The sequence below is a fragment of the Lissotriton helveticus genome, chromosome 6 (assembly GCF_964261635.1).
Source record: "Lissotriton helveticus chromosome 6, aLisHel1.1, whole genome shotgun sequence".
NCBI lineage: Eukaryota > Metazoa > Chordata > Amphibia > Caudata > Salamandridae > Lissotriton > Lissotriton helveticus.
This window is the reverse complement of record NC_136067.1, coordinates 1424636447-1424657607: the sequence shown is the minus strand read 5'-3', so window position 1 is coordinate 1424657607 and position 21161 is coordinate 1424636447. Positions and strand designations below refer to the sequence as shown.

Sequence of the window (21161 nt, the reverse complement as noted above, 5' to 3'; positions counted from 1 at the left end):
TAATTTTATATTTTATAATTTTTTTATTTTTTTTTAATATTATTTTTAGTGCGCTCCCGGGGCGCGGACAGGTGAACGCACGGGTAAGCGCAATCTTGCGGCGCGCCCCGGGGCGCGTACTAATGCGCGTCCCGGAAGCGCTATTGCCGAGAACGAAAACAACATCGTGACGTATCGCGTAGCCGCCACGCCTTGCGTCATAAGACACGTATCGCGTAGCCGCAAGATGCGTCTTATGACGCACCGCGTAAGCGCACCCGGAAGCGCATACGATCGCGCAACGTAAGCGCCCCGATGCGCTTACGATACACGCCCGGGACGCGCCCCGGGGCGCGTAGCGTAAGCGCGTCAAACCATGTGACTTTAAAATAACACTTTTCATTGGTTCAGAACTTTTTTTTTTCCAAATTGTGTGAAACCCACCCATTTCTCTCACTATTGCTTTGTACTTGGAGAGAGCAAGAGCTGTTGTGTCTACTCTATCTCCTACTTTTCTGATCTCCAGCAATGGCTGCAAGAGAGTCATCCAGCAGTGATTCAGAGGGATTTTTAGATGAGGACCCTCCTCAGCAAAAGAAAAAAACCCATTTCATCTGGAAATTTTACGAAATCCCAGAAGGACAGAAAAAAGTCAACGCTCCCAAAGTAACATGCAAAATATGTGGGAGTAGTTTATCCAGAAGCAATCCTCTGAAAAAATATAGTTTTGGGAATGCTAATTTGATCCGGCATGTGAAAAGAAGACACCCTAACAACTTTGCCAGGGAGAGTGTCAGAGAGCTGGCACGGAATGTACCCACAGATGGCGGCAGCACCTCCACTGGTGGAGCAACACCTTCGGGACCACCCCGTGGAAGAATGGTCCCTAACATTCAGCCGGTGTTTGCGGGCATCAAATTTTTGTGCAAAGAGTGTGACGAACTGCTCTGCTATGGGGAGCAGAGTGTTGAACTGATTGCCCTAAAGAAACAGCAACACCGCTGCTCTTCCAGTCCCTAAATTTTCAAATTTTTTTGCTCCTGTTGAGCAGTTTTGGAATCCTTGTTTTTGTTTTTCCCTTGAAAAAAATCCAAAAAAAATATAAAATTGTTTTAAAAAGTCTAAAAAAATATAAAACAACAAAAACAAAAAAAAATATATAAAACAACAAAATCAAAAAAAAAGTTCTTTTCAGAACTACCTCCAATTTTTAAAAAGAAGCTTTATTTTTTTAAAAGTCTGTCATTTTTAATCTCAATGGTACGCTCCCCCGTACGCTCCCCGGTGCGCGTACCGGGCGCTCACCCCCGCGAAAATCGAATTTTTTTTAAATTTTTTTTTTCACCCGCGGGAGCCTTTTATGGCCCCCATATGAAACCTAGGGGGTCAGGGGGTGTGTACCCTGCCCCCTCTTGCTCATTTCCCCCTTTGATTTTTGCCACCTCTTGTGTTTCAATCCTACCGAGACACAAGATGGCGGCCGCTGCGGACTGTTTCGAATGTTTACAGACACCCGAGAACCAATCAGCTTGCCGTGCGCAAGTCGCGTGGCGCGCCTGAAGCGCTCCCCGGTACGCGTACCGGGGAGCGCTCCAGGCGCGGCTCTAGATATATATCTTTTTTTGAACGTTAATTTCTCAAAATCCACTGTAGCACATATATTGAGACCTACAAAAGGCACATCGGGCTACCAGTCCCTACAATTTTGCCAAGTTTCGTGCAAATCCATTCAGCCGTTCGGGCTAAAAGTGAGGCCAACCGCCCTATGGAAAATTGCATGGGAAAAACACGTTTTGGGACCCCCCTTTTTTCTCGGCCCCCCCTGGACGAACACCCCCCAAATTTTCAGGGGCTGCTCAGAAACAAAATGTTCCATTTTCCAGAAAATTTCATCCAATTCCGTCCACAAACGCCAAAGTTATTAGACATAGAATTTTCAAAAATCCCATAGGGAAAAAATCCTAACTATATATACCTACTGGCGACCGCCAGTAGGTAATATGTATATTACCTACTGGCGATAGCCAGTGGGTATATATAGTTAGGATTTTTTCTCTATGGGATTTCTGAAAATTCTATGTCTAATAACTTTGGCGTTTGTGGACGGAATTGGCTGAAATTTTCAGGAAAATGGCACATTTTGTTTCTGAGCAGCCCCTGAAAATTTGGGGGGGTTTTGTCAAGGGGGGGCCGAGAAAAAAGGGGGGTCCCAAAACGCGTTTTTCCCATTCATTTTTCCATAGGGCGGTTGGACTCACTTTTAGCTCGAACGGCTGAATAGATTTACATGAAACTTGGCAAAATTGTAGATATGGTTTGCCAGACGTGCCTTTGCTATGTCTCAATATATGTGCTCCAGTGGATTTTGAGAAATTAACGTTTAAAAAAATATATATATCTGTGACAGCGCTCCGGTTAGCGCCCCGGTTCGCGTACCTGACGCGTAACGGAACTTCGCGAAGCGAAGCTGATTGGCTCTCCGGTGTCTGTCAACATTCTAAACAGTCCGGAGCGGCCGCCATCTTGTCTCTCGGTACGATCGAGAGACAAGATGTGGTGAAAAACGAAGGGGGAAATGAAGGAAAGGGGGCAAGGTAGACCACTCCTGACCCCCTAGGATTGATGAGGGGGATATTAAAGTGCCCCGCGGGGCAAAAAATAAAAAAAATTTTTTTTGCGATTTTACGCCGTAGAGGCGCGTCCCGGTACGCGAACCGGGCAGCTCACCGGGCAGCTCACCGGGCAGCTAACCGGGCAGCTAACCGGCAGCGTAGCTGTCAACATTGTAAACAGTCCGGAGCGGCCGCCATCTTGTCTCTCGGTAGGTTCGAGAGACAAGATGTGGTGAAAAAAGAAGGGGGAAATGAAGGAAAGGGGGCAAGGTAAACCCCTCCTGACCCCCTAGGATTGATGAGGGGGATATTAAAGTCCCCCGCGATTTTTCGCGGTAGAGGCGCTTCCCGGTACGCGAACCGGGCAGCTAACCGGCAGCGTAACGGGAGTCCGCCATCTTGTGTTTTTGGAGCGTCCGGTTCGCGTACCGGGTAGCGTCCCGGTAAGCGTAACAAGGGGAAAACCAAGAGAAACAGTAAAAAAAAAATTAAGGGAATAGATTTCCAGCAAACTTGGCAAAATTGTAGGGACTGTTTGTTTGATGTGCCTTTGCAAGGCCTCAAGATATGTGCACGTGTGGATTTTGTCTAATTAAGGTTAAAAAAAAAATATATATCTGTAAGCGTGCTCCGGCACGCTTACGTTACGGGTTTTGTTTGCGCTGCAGAGCCGATACGTCACGGTTATGCGACGCGTCATGAGGCGTCTCACGTGGCTACGTGATACGTCACGTAATAAAGAATATATTTTACAGCTATAGATATTAGCTTTTAAAAAAACAATGAAATTCACTGAAAAAACCATAGGTTATAGACCATATATAGTTAGGAATTTGCATTTACAAAACCTTGAAAATTCACTGAAAAAACCATAGGTTAGAGACCATATATAGTTAGCTGGACATTTTATTGACATAAAACCAATGAAATTCCATATATAGTTAGTTGCACTAACTATATATCGCGCACCCGCAATCCACTGCTGATGATGTCACATATTACATCATTCATGACATGGTCAGTGACATCACTGATGACATCACTGATGACATCTCAAATGACATCACTGATGACATCATGACACACCAATACCAGTTACTACATACGCACTCACTGATTCCTATGGCTACACACACATTCACTCATTCACCCATACAATCACTCATACATACAGTCACTCATTATTACAACACTATCATATGCACTCATACACCTATGCAGACACTCACACACTGCCACTCATCCATGGAGTTACTCACACACCTAGTCAGTCCTGTAAAGAATCAATCACACTTCCATTTCCTCATCTATACAGTTAAACACAGAACACCATACTTCAGTGACATCACTGATGACATCACTGATGACATCTCAAATGACATCACTGATGACATCTCAAATGGCATCACTGATGACATCATGACACACCAATACCAGTTACTACATACACACTCACTGATTCCTACGTCTACACACACATTCACTCATTCACCCATACAATCACTCATACATACAGTCACTCATTATTACAACACTATCATATGCACTCATACACCTAGTCAGTCCTGTGAAGAATCAATCACACTTCGATTTCCTCATCTATACAGTTAAACACAGAACACCATACTTTTCACACATATACTAACACATACTTACTCTCTTATACAATCACTGATACAAGTACACATTGATATGCACAGTCACACACCTCCCAGCCAGCCACACACACACTCAGTCTTCCATACATCCACTCATTCTTCAATATGTAAAACATATTTAAACTTTACAAAAACACACAGACACTAGATGATGTCATCAGTGATGTCATTTGAGATGTCATCAGTGATGTCATCAGTGATGTCACTGACCATGTCATGAATGATGTAATATGTGACATCATCAGCAGTGGATTGCGGGTGCGCGATATATAGTTAGTGCAACTAACTATATATGGAATTTCATTGGTTTTATGTCAATAAAATGTCCAGCTAACTATATATGGTCTCTAACCTATGGTTTTTTCAGTGAATATATATATATATATATATATATATATATATATATATATATATATAAAACATATTTTTATTGCAGAAACAATCTTGTCATTACACATAAATGAATTTATTCAGTTATCAATTGGTTTTTGGGAGACTTACATTGTGTATATTGATTGTAATCCATCCTTTCTTACAGTTATGCCTGTGATACGTAGTAGTATTTTCTCCATTTCTATTGTTATCACATGGTGTGTACTAGCACTTTATAAGGTTCAAGCATGATGGGTTAACAGTTGACTGTGATCAAGGGCACCCGCCCGAAATGCGTCAGTTTTTGCTTCTGCTTAGCTTTGCTCATTAAAATTCCAACTGCCTCACATCGGAGTCGCTGAGTCATCTGTTCTGCCCTGGGGCTACAGTTTGGCTTTTATTTTGAGCATTTATCCCGCGGAAGGTGGTTGCTTCCGCTACGAGTCCACTCCTCTGAAGCTGTCCGACGTCGTCAACCAGTACGAGGTGCATCTGTGGGAACAGGAATTTGACGACGGACCCTGCCTAGCGAGAGTAGACACACCCACTTGAAGATCAAGCCTGCCGAGAACGCCGAGCGCTGAAGGAAGCAAGCTGTGTGAAAACGCTTCGTGTGTCATCTACGTACACCTCTGTATCTAAGAAAAAGACTGATTCATCATCAATTGTAGAGGTACATTTTAAATTTAAATTGTTATTATTTAGTTCCTCCACAAATTGCTGGGCCTCCTCTTTGGATCCCTGCCAGACCATAAATACATCCTCTATGTATCTCAGTTAGATGGGTACATGATTTTGCATGGTAGCTTGATGTTGCCCCTTGAGGAACTGCTCCTCCCACAGTCCCATGTGAAAACATGCTAGACTGGGGGAAAAGCAGGCCCCCATAGCCACCCCCCTGATTTGTTGATAGACCTGGTTATTGAACAAAAAATAATTTTGTTCTAAACAGATCTGAATCATAGAGAACAGCATTTTGTTGTGCGACGTAAAATTCATTGCACGTTTGTTCAAATAATGCTGTACGGCTCTCACCCCTTCGTAATGTTTTATAGATGTGTACAATGAAGACACATCAAGTGTCATAAGTAAACATTCAGAATTCCAATATATATATATATATATATATTACCTACTGGCGGTCGCCAGTAGGTATATATAGTTAGGATTTTTTCTCTATGGGATTTTTGAAAATTCTATGTCTAATAACTTTGGCGTTTGTGGACGGAATTGGCTGAAATTTTCAGGAAAATGGCACATTTTGTTTCTGAGCAGCCCTTGAAAATTTGGGGGGGGTTCGTCAAGGGGGGGCCGAGACATTGAGTTTTCCATAGGGCGGTTGGCCTCACTTTTAGCCCGAACGGCTGAATGGATTTGCACGAAACTTGGCAAAATTGTAGGGACTGGTAGCCCGATGTGCCTTTGCTAGGTCTCAATATATGTGCTCCAGTGGATTTTGAGAAATGAACGTTCAAAAAAAGATATATATCTGTAACAGCGGACCGGGCAGCGCTCCGGTTCGCGGACTTTTCGCGGTACGGAGCTTTGTGAGGCGAAGCTGATTGGTTCTCCGGCGTCTGTGAACATTCCAAACAGTCCGTAGCGGCCGCCATCTTGTCTCTCGGTAGGATCGAGAGACAAGAGGAGGCCAAAGCGAAGGGGCAAATGACCATAAGGGGGCATAGTAGATCCTCGCTGACCCCCTAGGTTTGATGTGGAGGTTTTAAAAGGGTCCCGCGGGGCAAAAAAAAATAATAATAATAATAATCGAACGGCTGAATGGATTTGCACGAAACTTGGTAAAATATTAGGGACTGGTAGCCCGATGTGCCTTTGCTAGGTCTCAATATATGTGCTCCAGTGGATTTTGAGAAATTAACGTTCAAAAAAAGATATATATCTGTAACAGCGCTCCGCTTCGCGTAACGGAGGTTTGCGAAGCTGATTGGTTCTCCGGCGTCTGTAAACATTGCAAACAGTCCGTAGCGGCCGCCATCTTGTCTCTCGGTAGGATCGAGAGACAAGAGGAGGCCAAAGCGAAGGGGCAAATGACCATAAGGGGGCATAGTAGATCCTCGCTGACCCCCTAGGTTTGATGTGGAGGTTTTAAAAGGGTCCCGCGGGGCAAAAAAAAAAAATAATAATAATAATCGAACGGCTGAATGGATTTGCACGAAACTTGGTAAAATATTAGGGACTGGTAGCCCGATGTGCCTTTGCTAGGTCTCAATATATGTGCTCCAGTGGATTTTGAGAAATTAACGTTCAAAAAAAGATATATATCTGTAACAGCGCTCCGCTTCGCGTAACGGAGGTTTGCGAAGCTGATTGGTTCTCCGGCGTCTGTAAACATTGCAAACAGTCCGTAGCGGCCGCCATCTTGTCTCTCGGTAGGATCGAGAGACAAGAGGAGGCCAAAGCGAAGGGGCAAATGACCATAAGGGGGCATAGTAGATCCTCCTTGACCTCTTAGGTTTGATGTGGAGGTTTTAAAAGGGCCCCGCGGGGCAAAAAAAAAATAATAATAATAATAATCGAACGGCTGAATGGATTTGCACGAAACTTGGCAAAATTGTAGGGACTGGTAGCTCGATGTGCCTTTGCTAGGTCTCAATATATGTGCTTCAGTGGATTTTGAGAAATTAACGTTCAAAAACAAGATATATATCTGTAACAGCGCTCCGCTTCGCGGAGATAAAATTATATCTGTATTACCTAGCTGTTGCTAACACCAGTTAGCGACGGCTAGTAGGAGATAGCGACCATCTTCGGCCCCACTTTGCATGTGAGTGATATTTATCACTAATGACATGCAAAGTGGGCATGCCAAGATGTTAGCGACTGGAAACAGTCGCTAACATCGCTATCTCCTATTATCAACTTTTGGAAATATTCGCGATAAGCGCGAATATCTCCAAAAGCTAGCACCTGCCCTGAGCAGTTCTTAGCCATGTTATCCAATGGGAGGTGGATAACATGGCTAAGAGCATTAGCTCGGTAATGCATGAATATCGCTGAGTTTTCAGCGATATTAATGCATTGCGGTCGTTTTTTATCGTATTTGCGATAAACCTTGATAATAGCAAGGTTTATCTGCGATAATTTCTGACGATGCTTAGCGGTAAAAAAATCGTTGCTAAGCATCGTTAGGGATAAATATCGCTTAACTTTGGTAATATGCCCCAACGTCTGTTAACGTTCGATTCGAAGGAAATCAGGAAGTGTTGAAAAACATTGTCTGCGCCATCTTGTCTTTTTTCAAATGCCACACTTTTGTCGTGCACGGCAGTCATTTTAGATGCCTTGACCAGACCCACTCTGTGCACGCTGTCGATCCTTAGCATGGCTCCCCACCCTCGCAAGCATCTCCCCCAGGCAGTGGTCACCCCCGCTCTCTGTCTTATGCATGGGTAATAAACCTCCCCCCATCTGCGCTGCTCTTCCCTGAGAATCACACCCTGTGCCCGCCCGACACCTCCCTTTCGCCCTATTCACTACCGCACCCTCTGACACTCCTTTTCCTCTGTGTCCGATTGTCCAGGCCGGTCCTAGGGTATCAGCTAGCCCTGCAGATGTAGTTTATGGCCCCAGCTGTAAAGAATCACCCCTCTTCAAAGGAGTTATAGTAGATCAAGGCCCACACCCGATGAGATCCGTCACACCACACGCGTTCCTACTATCTGAAAACCATCCTGTATTGTGATTGGGGAGGGGACCGAGCCTGAAGCGGAAGATTCCAGGGATGACTCTTTGTACATCAAAGTTTTTACAATTATGTGTCACATTAAAAATATATAGCACTCCGACAAAGTAGTAAGATTATAAAACTTTAATAACTTATAAATATATACAAGAAAACAAAAACAGTAATAACATATAAACATTTTTAGGGAAAAACAACGAAGTAGCGGTCGGCTGTGCGAATAGTCCCAACGCAGCACAACGTCCAGATTTCCGGCGTGGGGCGTCGCGGGGGGTGGGTCATCAGTAGCAAACTGTTGTGCGAATAGTTCCAAGGCAGCAGAACGATGGCACCAAGGTGATGTCCAGTAAGTTGCCGCACTGGTTTTGGTATCCTACAATGCTGCTCCGAATAACGGCGTGGGGCGCCCCGGGGGAGGCGGCGTGAACGGGCCTCTCCAGGTGGAGTGTCATCTGTTGTAGTGGTGCGCCCCTTTACCGTTTCAGTTGCCATTCCGTCCGTTTTTGGTCCACTGTGTCAAAAGCCGCAATTCAGCTGAGTTGCGCCCACTCTTGCGGTGCAGCGATAGGCGGCTGTCACAGGACTCTCAAAATGGCGGCAGGCTGTTTCCTTTTTGGGCCTGGTCCACTGAAATGGCCCTGGGACACCTTGGAAATCGGACGCTTGTCTGCTAGGTCTTGGATCCCATTCTCGAAAGCGTCCCCTCCGCCTTGAGGATTCATCAAAAGTTTTGGGGGCCCCCGACTCCTGTAGGCTTCTGGTGGGGAGCGGCTGCCATGATTGCTCGCGGAATGACCACGACGGAGCTACGAGATGGTGGTGCTCTCATGCTGACGCCAGCTTCAGTCTGAAACATCCAGAAACAAGGTGGGGCTTTCATCGTTTGGGAAAAAAAAAAGTTTTCATCCAATGAAAAGTGTTGTTTTTAGGTCATATGATCAAGCCTTCCATCATTAGGAAACCAAAAGTAAAATGAACCAATGAAAGGTTTTATAAACAAGTCACATGACCTGTTATGCGGCATAGGGTATAAAATGCGGAGAAAATACGTTGGCACGTGAGGCGGCGTCAGTAGCGGACCGATGTGCGAATAGGCCGAAGGCAACACAACGCGCCAAGATCCGGATGGCACCGAGGTGGTGTCCAGCAAGTTGCAGCACTGGTGTGGCCATCCTACAATGCTGAAAGTCGGCGTGGGGCGCCCCGTTGGCCTGTGAGTTTGCGTCAGTAGCGGACCGATGTGCGAATAGGCCGAAGGCAGCACAACGCGCCAAGATCCGGATGGCACCGAGGTGGTGTCTAGTAAGTTGCCGCACTGGTGTGGCCATCCTACAATGTTGAAAGTCGGCGTGGGGCGCCCCGTTGGCCTGTGAGATGGCGGCAGTAGCGGACCGATGTGCGAATGGGGCCAAAGGCAGCGCAACAATATTTTCGGAATAGAAGACACCACAAGGCGCTGAGATGCCAAGATCCGGATGGCACCGAGGTGGTGTCTAGCAAGTTGTGGCACTGGTGTGGCCATCCTACAATGGTAAAAGTCGGCGTGGGGCGCCCTGTTGGCCTGTGAGATGGTGTCAGTAGCGGACTGATGTGCGAATGGGGCCAAAGGCAGCGCAACAATATTTTCTGACTGACACCACAAGGCGCTGAGATGCCAAGATCCGGATGGCACCGAGGTGATGTCTAGCAAGTTGCTGTACTGGTGTGGCCATCCTACAATGGTAAAAGTCGGCGTGGGGCGCCCTGTTGGCCTGTGAGATGGTGTCAGTTGCGGACCGATGTGCGAATGGGGCCAAAGGCAGCGCAACAATATTTTCTGTATGGAAGATACCACTAGGCGTTGAGATGCCAAGATCCGGATGGCACCGAGGTGATGTCTAGCAAGTTGCTGTACTGGTGTGGTCATCCTACAATGCTGAAACTCGGCGTGGGGCGCCCAATTAGCCTGTGAGATGGCGTCAGTAGCGGACCGATGTGTGAATAGGCCGGAACCAGCACAAGGCGCCAAGATCCGGATGTCACCGTGGTGGTTTCATAGTTGAGAGGCACTTCATCTGCAGTGGGGCGCCGAGATCCGGATGACACCGAGGTGATGTCTAGCAAGTTGCTGTACTGGTGTGGTCATCCTACAATGCTGAAACTCGGCGTGCGGCGCCCCATTAGCCTGTGAGATGGCGTCAGTAGCGGACCGATGTGTGAATGGGGCAAAGGTAGCGCAAGAATATTTTCTGAATAGAAGACACCACAAGGCGCTGAGATGCCAAGATCCGGATGGCACCGAGGTGGTGTCTAGTAAGGTGCACTGGTGTGGTCATCCTACAATGCTGAAAGTCGGCGTGGGGCGCCCCGTTGGCCTGTGAGATGGCGGCAGTAGCGGACCGATGTGCGAATGGGGCCAAAGGCAGCGCAACAATATTTTTGGAATAGAAGAGACCACAAGGCGCTGAGATTCGGTTAGCACCGAGGTGGTGTCTAGCAAGCTATGCAGCTGAGTTGCGTGCGCACTTGCGGCGAATAGGTCGAAGGCAGCATAACAATGTTTTCTGAATAGAAGACACCACAAGGCGCTGAGATTCGGTTACCACCGAGGTGATGTCTAGCAAGTTGCCGCACTGGTGTGGCCATCCTACAATACTGCTCCGAATAACGGCGTGGGGTGCCCGAAGGGGGGGGGGGAGGCGGCGTGAACGGGCCTTCCTAGGTGGAGGCTCGTCTGCTGTAGTGGGGCGCCCCTTTACCGTTTCAGTTGCCATTCAGCTGAGTTTCGGCTGCTCTTGATGCTACAGCGACAGGCGGCTGCAACAGGACTCTCAAAATGGCGGCCTGTTCTTTGGATTTGGGCCTGGTCCACTAAAATGGCCCTGGGACACCTTAGAACTCGGACGCTCGTTTTTTTTTTCCTTTCCTGTACATGCAAAAAAAGGTAAATGCCCGGTACGTTACACGCTTCATCTGCCACGATGAACTCTCCAGAGGAACCGAAAAAAAATATAGTTATGGTAACTATACCATGCATCGTCATATGGAGAGGTGGCACCAATTAATTATAGTGCTGCATAAAAGAGAGATTTGGAGGAGAACCCCTGACCTGCTAGTATATTCATCAAAGAAGTGGCACTGACAGCATCAGAGGCAAGGGAAACGGTCCCAAATATTTAGAAGAACTTTGGAAAGATTAAAATGACATGTTTAGATTGTGGCAAATTAATTTCATGTGGACAGATGAGTGTTACTCTAATAAATACAGCATATGAACATCATCATAGTCGATGGTTGGTAGAGACATTTTGACTATATCCTGGACCTGCCCGTCCTCGCCCAAAATGGCGCCGGAATAAATGGGACTCGTAACTCCTTGTTGTGTACTTGTTGTACAACCTTGATATCACGAGATACGTATGCAGTTTTGAAGCACATGGCGGGCGGGGACGAGAATAGATTGAATATTTCGACATCTCTATTGATATTAAGTTGTGATGTGTTATTGATTACTGTACTATTGAAAGTTCGAATTAACGTCACCCATGGTACTTGCCCGCAAATGTATATCTAGATAATTTTATTGTAACTGGCCCTGTCGTATTTTAATTATAAAATGTACGTCCACCGATTCCGCAACTGTTAGACACCTTAGTTCTTGCAACCTAATGGCCCGCCCGTTACGTTCCTCTACAGTGTAAATGTCTCCTCATCATATACGATTACAGTTTGCTCCGTGGCCGGCGCACGTGGTTATAGGCTCGTATTTGTATAATGAAATTTTCACAATAAAGGTTTTTGAAAGAAAACATGGTAGTAGTATATACATTGGTAAAGTTTTTAATAATAGTCACTGTTTTAGAATCATTAAAAGGCAAGTGAAATAAAGCAGACCAATTACATGAAGGGTAAAAGGTATAATACGAAGGAACGCAGTAAAGATAAATGGTCAAGGGCTGTTGTGTTTTCTATTCCTGCAACATAAAGTGATCGATAAGAATCTCATATTCAGGCGTATCGGCGACTAAGACAGCAGGTCGACCCTCTTTTGCTCAACGGCTCCGTCATGGGACGAAGAAACGCTCTTTTTCTCGAAAAAAGAATATATTTTACTTGCAGGACAGTTGTAAATTTTCCGGGAAAGTACATTAGCCTGGAACATTATAACATATATTTAAGAAAAAATAATGTTCGGAAGTAATAAAAAGCGTAATTTTTAGGTCATATGACAAAGCCTTTCATCATTAGAATAAGAAAAGTAAAATGAACCAATGAAAAGTTTTATTAACAAGTCACATGACTTGTTATGCTTACGTTACGCGCTGCGCGCCCCGGATGACTTCCGGATGCGCTAACGCAGCGCGTCATATGACGCATTACGCGACAACGCAGGTCCAGAATATAGTCAAAATGTCTCCACCAACCAGCGGTCGGAACACAACTCCTTTCAGCAGGCTAAATAGTTCTGTTAAATGACAACAGAAGGGACAGGCAACAAGAACCATTAGTCAAAGAGGGGAGGGCTAGTTCTTCTCTACCGGGTTACATTGGGGCGCTACCGGAACTGATCGAATTGGTAGTCTACAGTGTTTCTGGATGTTTCAGACTGAAGCTGGGGTTAGCATGAGAGCAGCACCATTTCGTAGCTCCGTCGTGGCCATTCCGCAACCAATCATGGCAGCCGCTCTTTATCGTTATTTTGGGCGGGGTGGGTGGCGGAGCCGAGCTGTTTTGCAGCCATCATTGTGTGGAGTTCAGTTCATTTCACTAGTTTTGTATTTGTCATGAGGGGTTGTTCCTAATGTTTCTATTTTAGCGAGGTCAAAAAGAGATCCCATTAGTGGCCTACTGATTTTGCTCGATTCCTTTTCTTTTTTTTTTACACGATTTTTCGTTATCTGCAAAGACTAAACAGAGTATTGCGACTCTGTGTTTGTTTGTAAATAGAGAATGAACCAAAGAGAACCAATTCTAAAACAGTAAATACTTGGATAACAATCAATCAAATGGAGAGAGAAGCAGGCACGACGTATTACAACGGGGGCAAAGGCCTGCGTTAACTACCCTTCACTATGTGCAAAGAGAGAGTACTCCTAATAGAAATGAGGGGGGGGGGCACCATTCAAAGCAGATCAGTGTGCATAAACACGAAAATGTTTTCACTTACCACGTACTTGACATTCGACAGCTTATGATATTTGCTATTAAAAAAACATTGAAATTCACTGAAAAAACCATAGGTTATAGACCATATATAGTTAGGAATTAGCATTTACAAAACCTTGAAAATTCACTGAAAAAACCATAGGTTATAGACCATATATAGTTAGGAATTAGCATTTAAAAAACCTTATTTTACTCACACAAAACCATTGAAATTCCATATATAGTTAGTTGCACTAACTATATATCGCGCACCCGCAATCCACTGCTGATGATGTCACATATTACATCATTCATGACATGGTCAGTGACATCACTGATGACATCACTGATGACATCTCAAATGACATCACTGATGACATCACTGATGACATCTCATTTGACATCAATGACCACATCACTGATGATATCATTCATGTGACAATACAATGCATCTCCTCACATTTTAATATAACCTCTGTTTCACCCAGTGTTAAATACAGAGTATAATTTTTGAAACCATTGACACACCAATACTAGTTACTACATATGTACTCACTGATTCCTACGTCTACACACACATTCACTCATTCACCCATACAATCATTCATACATACAATCACTCATCTTTACAACACTATCATATGCACTCATACACCTATACAGACACTCACACTCTGCCACTCATCCATGGAGTTACTCACACACCTAGTCAGTCCTGTAAAGAATCAATCACACTTCCATTTTCTTGTCTATACAGTTAAACATAGAGCACCTTACATTTTCAAACATATACTAACACATACTTACCTTGTTATACAATCATTGATATAAGTACACATTGATCTGCACAGAGTCACACACCTCCCAGCCAGCCACACACACACTCAGTCTCCCATACAAATACTTGGACAATCAATCAGTAACCCATATAGTTAATCATATAGCTACTGATCAACACATGCAGCAGTTTACAGAACAACAGACATAATGATGCACAAATTAAGACACTTTAGTCACTAACCCATGCACTCAGTGAGACACATTTAATTACTCACTCATACATTCAGTCATGCACCTACTAAATCCTTTGTCCAGACACTTATACTTCCACTCATTCTTCAATATGTAAGACACATTTTAACTTTACAGAAACATACAGTCACTGGATGTTGTCATCAGTGATGTCATCAGTGATGTCATTTGAGATGTCATCAGTGGTGTCATCAGTGATGTCACTGACCATGTCATGAATGATGTAATATGTGACATCATCAGCAGTGGATTGCGGGTGCGCGATATATAGTTAGTGCAACTAACTATATATGGAATTTCAATGGTTTTGTGTGAGTAAAATAAGGTTTTTTAAATGCTAATTCCTAACTATATATGGTCTATAACCTATGGTTTTTTCAGTGAATTTTCAAGGTTTTGTAAATGCTAAGTCCTAACTATATATGGTCTATAACCTATGGTTTTTTCAGTGAATATATATATATATATATATATATATATATATATATATATATATATATATATATATATATATATATATATATATATATATATATATATATATATATATATGTTAGGACCTATTTTCCATAGGAAAAAGCTTTTTTTTTACTAGCCTTCATCTTTGGCACCAGTTGATGAATCTTCACAAACTTCCCTAAAAATTAGAGGCTCAATTCAGCTGCTATCTGGAAAGTTGTGGGGTGATCTGTGTAGCAGGGCCGAGAACAAGGGGGGTTGGAGTCTCAAAATGCATTTTACCCCATGTTAATTCCCATTGGGTTTTGAAGAGTACTATAGCCCGAAACGAATTAATAGAATTACACCACATTTGACAGAAAGCTAGATCCTGGTCCAGGATAGTGCCTTAGGGTAGTTTGGTGTAAATCCGTTCAGTAGTTTCAGAGAGATTTAACACAATCCAAAAACTGTATATCCGGGGGTGCAGATCCTCCGCTGATATGACAGTCCCCATGATGAAATCGGATTGGTTGCCAATACTTCAATCAGAAAGTATTGGCAGCCATCTTTGGACTTGGCTTCAGCAGAGTCCCACATAAAATGTTTAACATAAAGAAATGGGTAGACGGTGGGGTCCCACAGAAATCAATTAAAACACATTTTAGTTTGTAATTTTGCCACAAATTTGCGGGTGGATACACAAATTCATGGCAAAATGGAATGAAGAAAAAACAAAACCAAATGCAATCTCCTGCGCTTGTTTTTAATCAAGTCCCTGGGTGGGCCAGGTACTTTTACTTGATTCTTAATCGGACTAACTATTTTTAAAATGATTTAGATGGCAATAGACTTCGTTCAGTGTCAATTTGCCTCAATTGATGTTGTTGCTTGTCCTTGTGGGGGTGAGTCGAACACTGCCTCTGGAATGGTGTGAAAACAAAAATCCACATCTGAAACATGACTTCATTTTACTTTTAGACAGCACTTTGCATCATTCAGTCTTTTGCTTTGGCTTATTTTTCATAATTAGGACTTCCATGTCAGAGGCTTCTCTTTCAGCACGCTCCTCAGCTGCTGCAGCCTTTACCACTCACTCCAGACTAAGAGTTTCTCTCAACATTTGTCGTCAGAATAAATCTGAAAAGCATCCATCGATAACTCGAAGTAGCATGGTTTCCTCCTCATTAAATTCATTGTACCGACATTGTTTGATGAGCATATCATCAATGGTTTCACCAACTTTTTGGCATTCTTGACTGAAAATGTATTTTTCATTCTCAAAATTTGGCACTGGATTGAACTTTAAATTCAGCATTTCTTTAATCTGACAATACATAATTTCTTCCTCAGTTTGCAGCATTTTCTTTATGACTTCTTTCACACCATCACCAGCAAGATTTTTGAGCTACTGGATAAACTTTTTGTTATGTCTCTTCTAGTGTATCAATAACTATAGTGCATCAATTAAATCATCAAAGGACTCCATGCACGCAGACCATCTATTGCCAATATTTTGCTTTTTGGTGGTATCAAAAGAGGGTTGTGGTTTCAAAAAGGTGGCAGCATAGCAACTAATTATGGGAGTGGCTAACCTTGCGGTAGAGCTCTTTCTGCTCCTGTCGGCTATCCATTTGAGCCTGCGTCACTAGTTCTATTGAAGCGGCACTGTGATGGACTGGCCTTAAAAGCTTTCTAGACAATCAGGGAAACAGTGACCATCTCCCCAGTCTCTATCAGAGCACTTTACTTGGTCAAGACCTCTGGAGCTGTTCTGAGCGGTCATCTTGCAGCTTTGGTGATGGGTCACTTCAGGGATAAGAGAGCTCAGTAAGCACAACCCTCGTGCTTTATTCTTGTGTCTCCTCCCCCGGTACTGAGGTTGTAAAGCTCCACTTATCAAGGCTCTGTTAAGTGCAATTATAATATACTTCTTTCATACTTATTCCATCACCCGCACTTCTTCTTGTATCAGTACATAACCACCTTTTACAGTATCACTCCTTATAATGTATAACGTTATTTGCGTGGCAGCACATAATCCTTTATGTATGGCTTGGCCAGCAGGTTCTCGACTATCAAGGCGTAAGCTCTTTGCAATGCTTCCATTGTCTTCATTTGCAAGCAGTGTGCTTGTACCATGGCAAACTCTCTGGGAAAGCACAGTTATTCTTCGGGTTACTTATCTCCCATCTCGTCACCTTTCGAAGCATCTTCCCAGCCTGGGGACCCTCCAATGACTAGGCCGCACACAGAGTTTAGTATTATACGTCTTTATTCTGCTGCGTGTAACTGCAAACCCAACAATCTAAAACAAGCTTTCATGGCATTGTGCTCCGACACCTACGTCACAGTTCTACGGAGTCTGTCAGGAGCCAAAAGGGTTGTTATAAAAAATACTGCAAGACACTGCATGGCTCATCTTTGTGGGAAAGAATTAAATACTGCTCAGGGTAATGCCTAATCATCCCAAGCAGTTTTGCCAGTGTCCCACATAAGATAGGCTAAACTATTTCATTAGTTGTAGCTAGGTCAAGAAGGATTATTGCAGCTTAATTGTTCAAGACCTGGAGAAGTCTTCCCTAATTATCCTAAATTGATTACCCCAAAGACAACTTGACTCATTGACTCATGAGAGCCCGATGTACAAAAAAAAGGTTCCAAAGTACTGGGCGCTAATTGAAAACAGTATTTTAGACATCAGTAAAGAATTTTATGGACTGACCACTAGCTCAATTCATAAAATCCTGAAGAATTATGGGTTTTAATCTGCCCTATTTCATTAATAATAATAAGGTAGCTCACAAATTGCTATTCACTGTGATTTGAGGCAATCACAGGGATGAGACCAGGGCCGGCTTTAGGGAGGTACGACTGGTGCAGTCGCACCTGGAGCTAAGCTGGGGGGTGCTGAATTTAGAAGTATCGTACAGGATTAAAAACACCTGCTGCAGAGTTCCTTGTGTGTCCAGCAATTTTTAGCCAACAATAAAAGTGTCAAGATAACTCTGGTGATTAATGATCCTGCTGGAGAGAGATCAGTTTTGTCTAGTGGCAATTTTGACTCAAAGTAGTGCAGGGGATTAATATGCCTGTGACAAAGAACGTGTGCAATGCAGATCAGAGAACTGCATGTTACGCGGATAGCTCAGTGGGTTACTGCTTTTGTCACAGAGATCCTCTTATGTCAATTCATAAGTTAAAATCCTAATATTGCACAGTGACCTACGAACTACCATCAAAGAGCTGCATGCAAACTGGATGATATAGGGTAGAACGTTAAGTTTTTTGCCTCCGGTCTTCATTACCCTAATGTTGCTTAAAAGGGTATGTTTGCATGGAAATACATTCTTGCTAGTAAAGTCAACCCCAAACAGGTTTTAAATCCTGAGTTTGTGCTTCTCCAGACCATACACTCATAAAATATACTGCCTACTAGTATGCATGATGTGACACCTACACCTTGTAATTCTCATTGTCTATTGGAACATTTCTGATAGACATACAAACATTTGATTCAGTGTCTCTGTATAATGTGTATGATGTAAAGTGCTTTGTCACCCTATACTGGTATGAGTAGTACTGTAAAACAAATTAAATGAATATGAGAGGCGCTATGGAGAGATGAGGGGCACCATTGGAGAATGGTAGTGAGGGAATCAATGGAGAAGGCAGTCACGGGGGAAGGGCAAAAAAAAAAGATTGCTGCACTGGGCGCCACCAGTACTAAAACCGGCACCTGGATGATCGCCTTTTAGGCTCAGCAGACCACCAGGTTTGTGATCACTTTTTAATAAAGTATACTTTTCTTTACAGCGCAGCACCTTATATTTAAAGGAAATGTGGATGCCATTAACATAAAACTAGTTGACTTTTTTTCCTAAAGTTTGTTTGAGAGTGGTTACTGATCCCCTATACACTTTGAAAATATTGCAGACTTAAATGTTTTGCAACCTGATTTCAATTGCAAAACGCTGTGCATATCATACCGACTCTATGCTTGGAGGAAGCCTACAACACACCCTTTCCAAGTACCAATTTAGCGAAGATCATAATCTCATTTTTAGCATTTGGTAAAAGTTAGCCAATTACTAACAGTGGACTAGTACATACAAATCAAACACCAAATCAGTGTTTGCGACCGTTAAAATGCTTAGCAAATCAGGCCCTTATTCATTGAGCCGAAAAAGCACATTTACCGAAGAAAAGATTTAGCATTTATCAACTAAAGACAATGCAAAGATTATCCATAAAACAAATACAACAGCTAGGTCCACAGAAAATACATCCAAACCATGATGACCAAGAACACAAACTGCTCAATCGAAGAACACTATGTGAGCCTGTGATGCGATTACAAGAGGCACACAGCTTGAAAATCTTGGCTGCAGGTCGAACAGCTCTCTAGAGCGATCCAGCTAGGGGCAAGTGAAAAAGGTTATTCTGTGATTTACAAATTATAAAACAATTGAGGACTGCAATTCATTAAAAACAAGAAAAATACGACGGTCAAAGGCATGATCCTTTGATTAATTTTAAAACAAAAAACCTTAAAAATAAAAGTTAATGTGATTACCATGATCTGCTAAAAGGAGGAGGTTCAGACACTTGTGCAAGCCCATTTGTTTAACACCGTTCAGGAGCATTCCAACGATGCTGTCCACCCTCATCAGGGCTCGAACTACCTGGAAACGAGGAAACATGTTACTGTGGTCTTTGTAGTAACACAAGTTTACATCAACATTAAACTTAAGTGCCCACTTCACAAAGCTAATGAATCATGCACCCAGACAGCTAAATGTATCATACACATTTACCCGCATGTGAACTTTGTGAATTGTCAAACATTGTCCACTATTCCTTGAAAGTCACAAAATACTATTTACGTACATTGATGGCTTGAGCCTTATGTCCTCAGTCATCATGTGCATAATAACCACAATCATACATTACCAAACCTATATTTAGTTCATGTGAATATTAGTGATGCTATTTTCTATAAACAATGCTTTATGTCAGTAAAAACGCATTGCATACACAGTTTCCCCATTCTAACGAACACCCTGAACACATTGGCAGTTTGCAAGCAAAACAGAACTAACTCCATAGCTGTATGTTTCGGTCACACTGAATTCTCAGTGTGTAAAGTCTACACCTCCATGTGTGGGCTGTAAATCAATCTCGTTTATCAACTATGAAGTTATGGTTGAAAATGTGAGCGTCACGTTTTGGACGAGTATGAGAACGTATTTATAAAAGATGTGAATCGAAGAAAATGGAGTGATGTGATTTTCCCAGCATTAGCTGAGGAATCAAGCTCCCTGGGGCGATGTAATACACACATTTACACCTATCTTAGACGCATTTGGAGTCAGTTACATATCTGAGAGTTTTCGATACTGTAAAGAGCTGGGATGAGGTCACAGTAAAAAGAACAGATGACCATCAGCATATGAACAAAGTTTCTACGAAAGCAGCAGTTTTCGAAAGTCTAGCTTAACTTCCATGGGTGCTGGCATTTCCAAACAGATGCGGGGAATTCCAGTTAACTTGTTAACTACTGTTAACCAGGCATAGCCCTTATTTACAATTTGAGAGGATTTACAGCACTAGGCCCTTCTGCAGTTCAGAGGGAGGAGATATTCGTTCAAGGTGGAAATGTGCATTTTCAGCTACTACACCATCACACAATATTTGTTCAGATCATTTACTACAACACAGATTCTTTCCAATGCCTTCAGTTGTTCTGCCACAAAGTGGAGTAACTAAAGTGGAGGTGCTGCTCAACAGCATACAGTGACTAATACTGTCAGACGCTTATGATGACCGGTGCTTCTATATGCCTCATTAAAACACGTAGGGAGTGAGAAACTTAATTATAGTTAACAGCAAAGTTCTCAGTAATGTCCTCTCTAAGAAACCTTTTCCCCAAGATTTGTCTTCCTCTGGCTTCTCTTGAATCCCTATTGGACCGGTCAGTGTGCATTCTGAATGCTTTAACAGCAGTTTGTCAAGTGAAGAATATAACTCTGTCCAGCTCAGCTGAGCATTAAACTTCAAAATAGATAGCTTGTTAGGACTCGCCTAGAGGCAGCTACCATGATACCAGAAGGCAACGATGTTAAGCAGTGGACAGGCTTTAAGCCAAGTGTAATTTTCTGGTATGGTCTACAAGAAGTATTTTGCAAACAGACAGTAAAAGCTGATGGTCCTTGGTTTGATCAGTTTCTGACCTGGGTACTG

General features: G+C 43.2%; 1 protein-coding gene across 1 annotated transcript in view; it reads right to left on the bottom strand.

Moving 5' to 3' along the window:
* Window positions 1-21161, bottom strand: part of ENPP1 (ectonucleotide pyrophosphatase/phosphodiesterase 1) — a 739100-nt gene that overhangs the window by 332240 nt on the left and 385699 nt on the right. The window contains exon 12 of the mRNA XM_078649218.1: window positions 19495-19603. Within this exon, the coding sequence (XP_078505344.1) occupies window positions 19495-19603 (109 nt within the window). The remainder of the gene's footprint in view (window positions 1-19494; window positions 19604-21161) is intronic.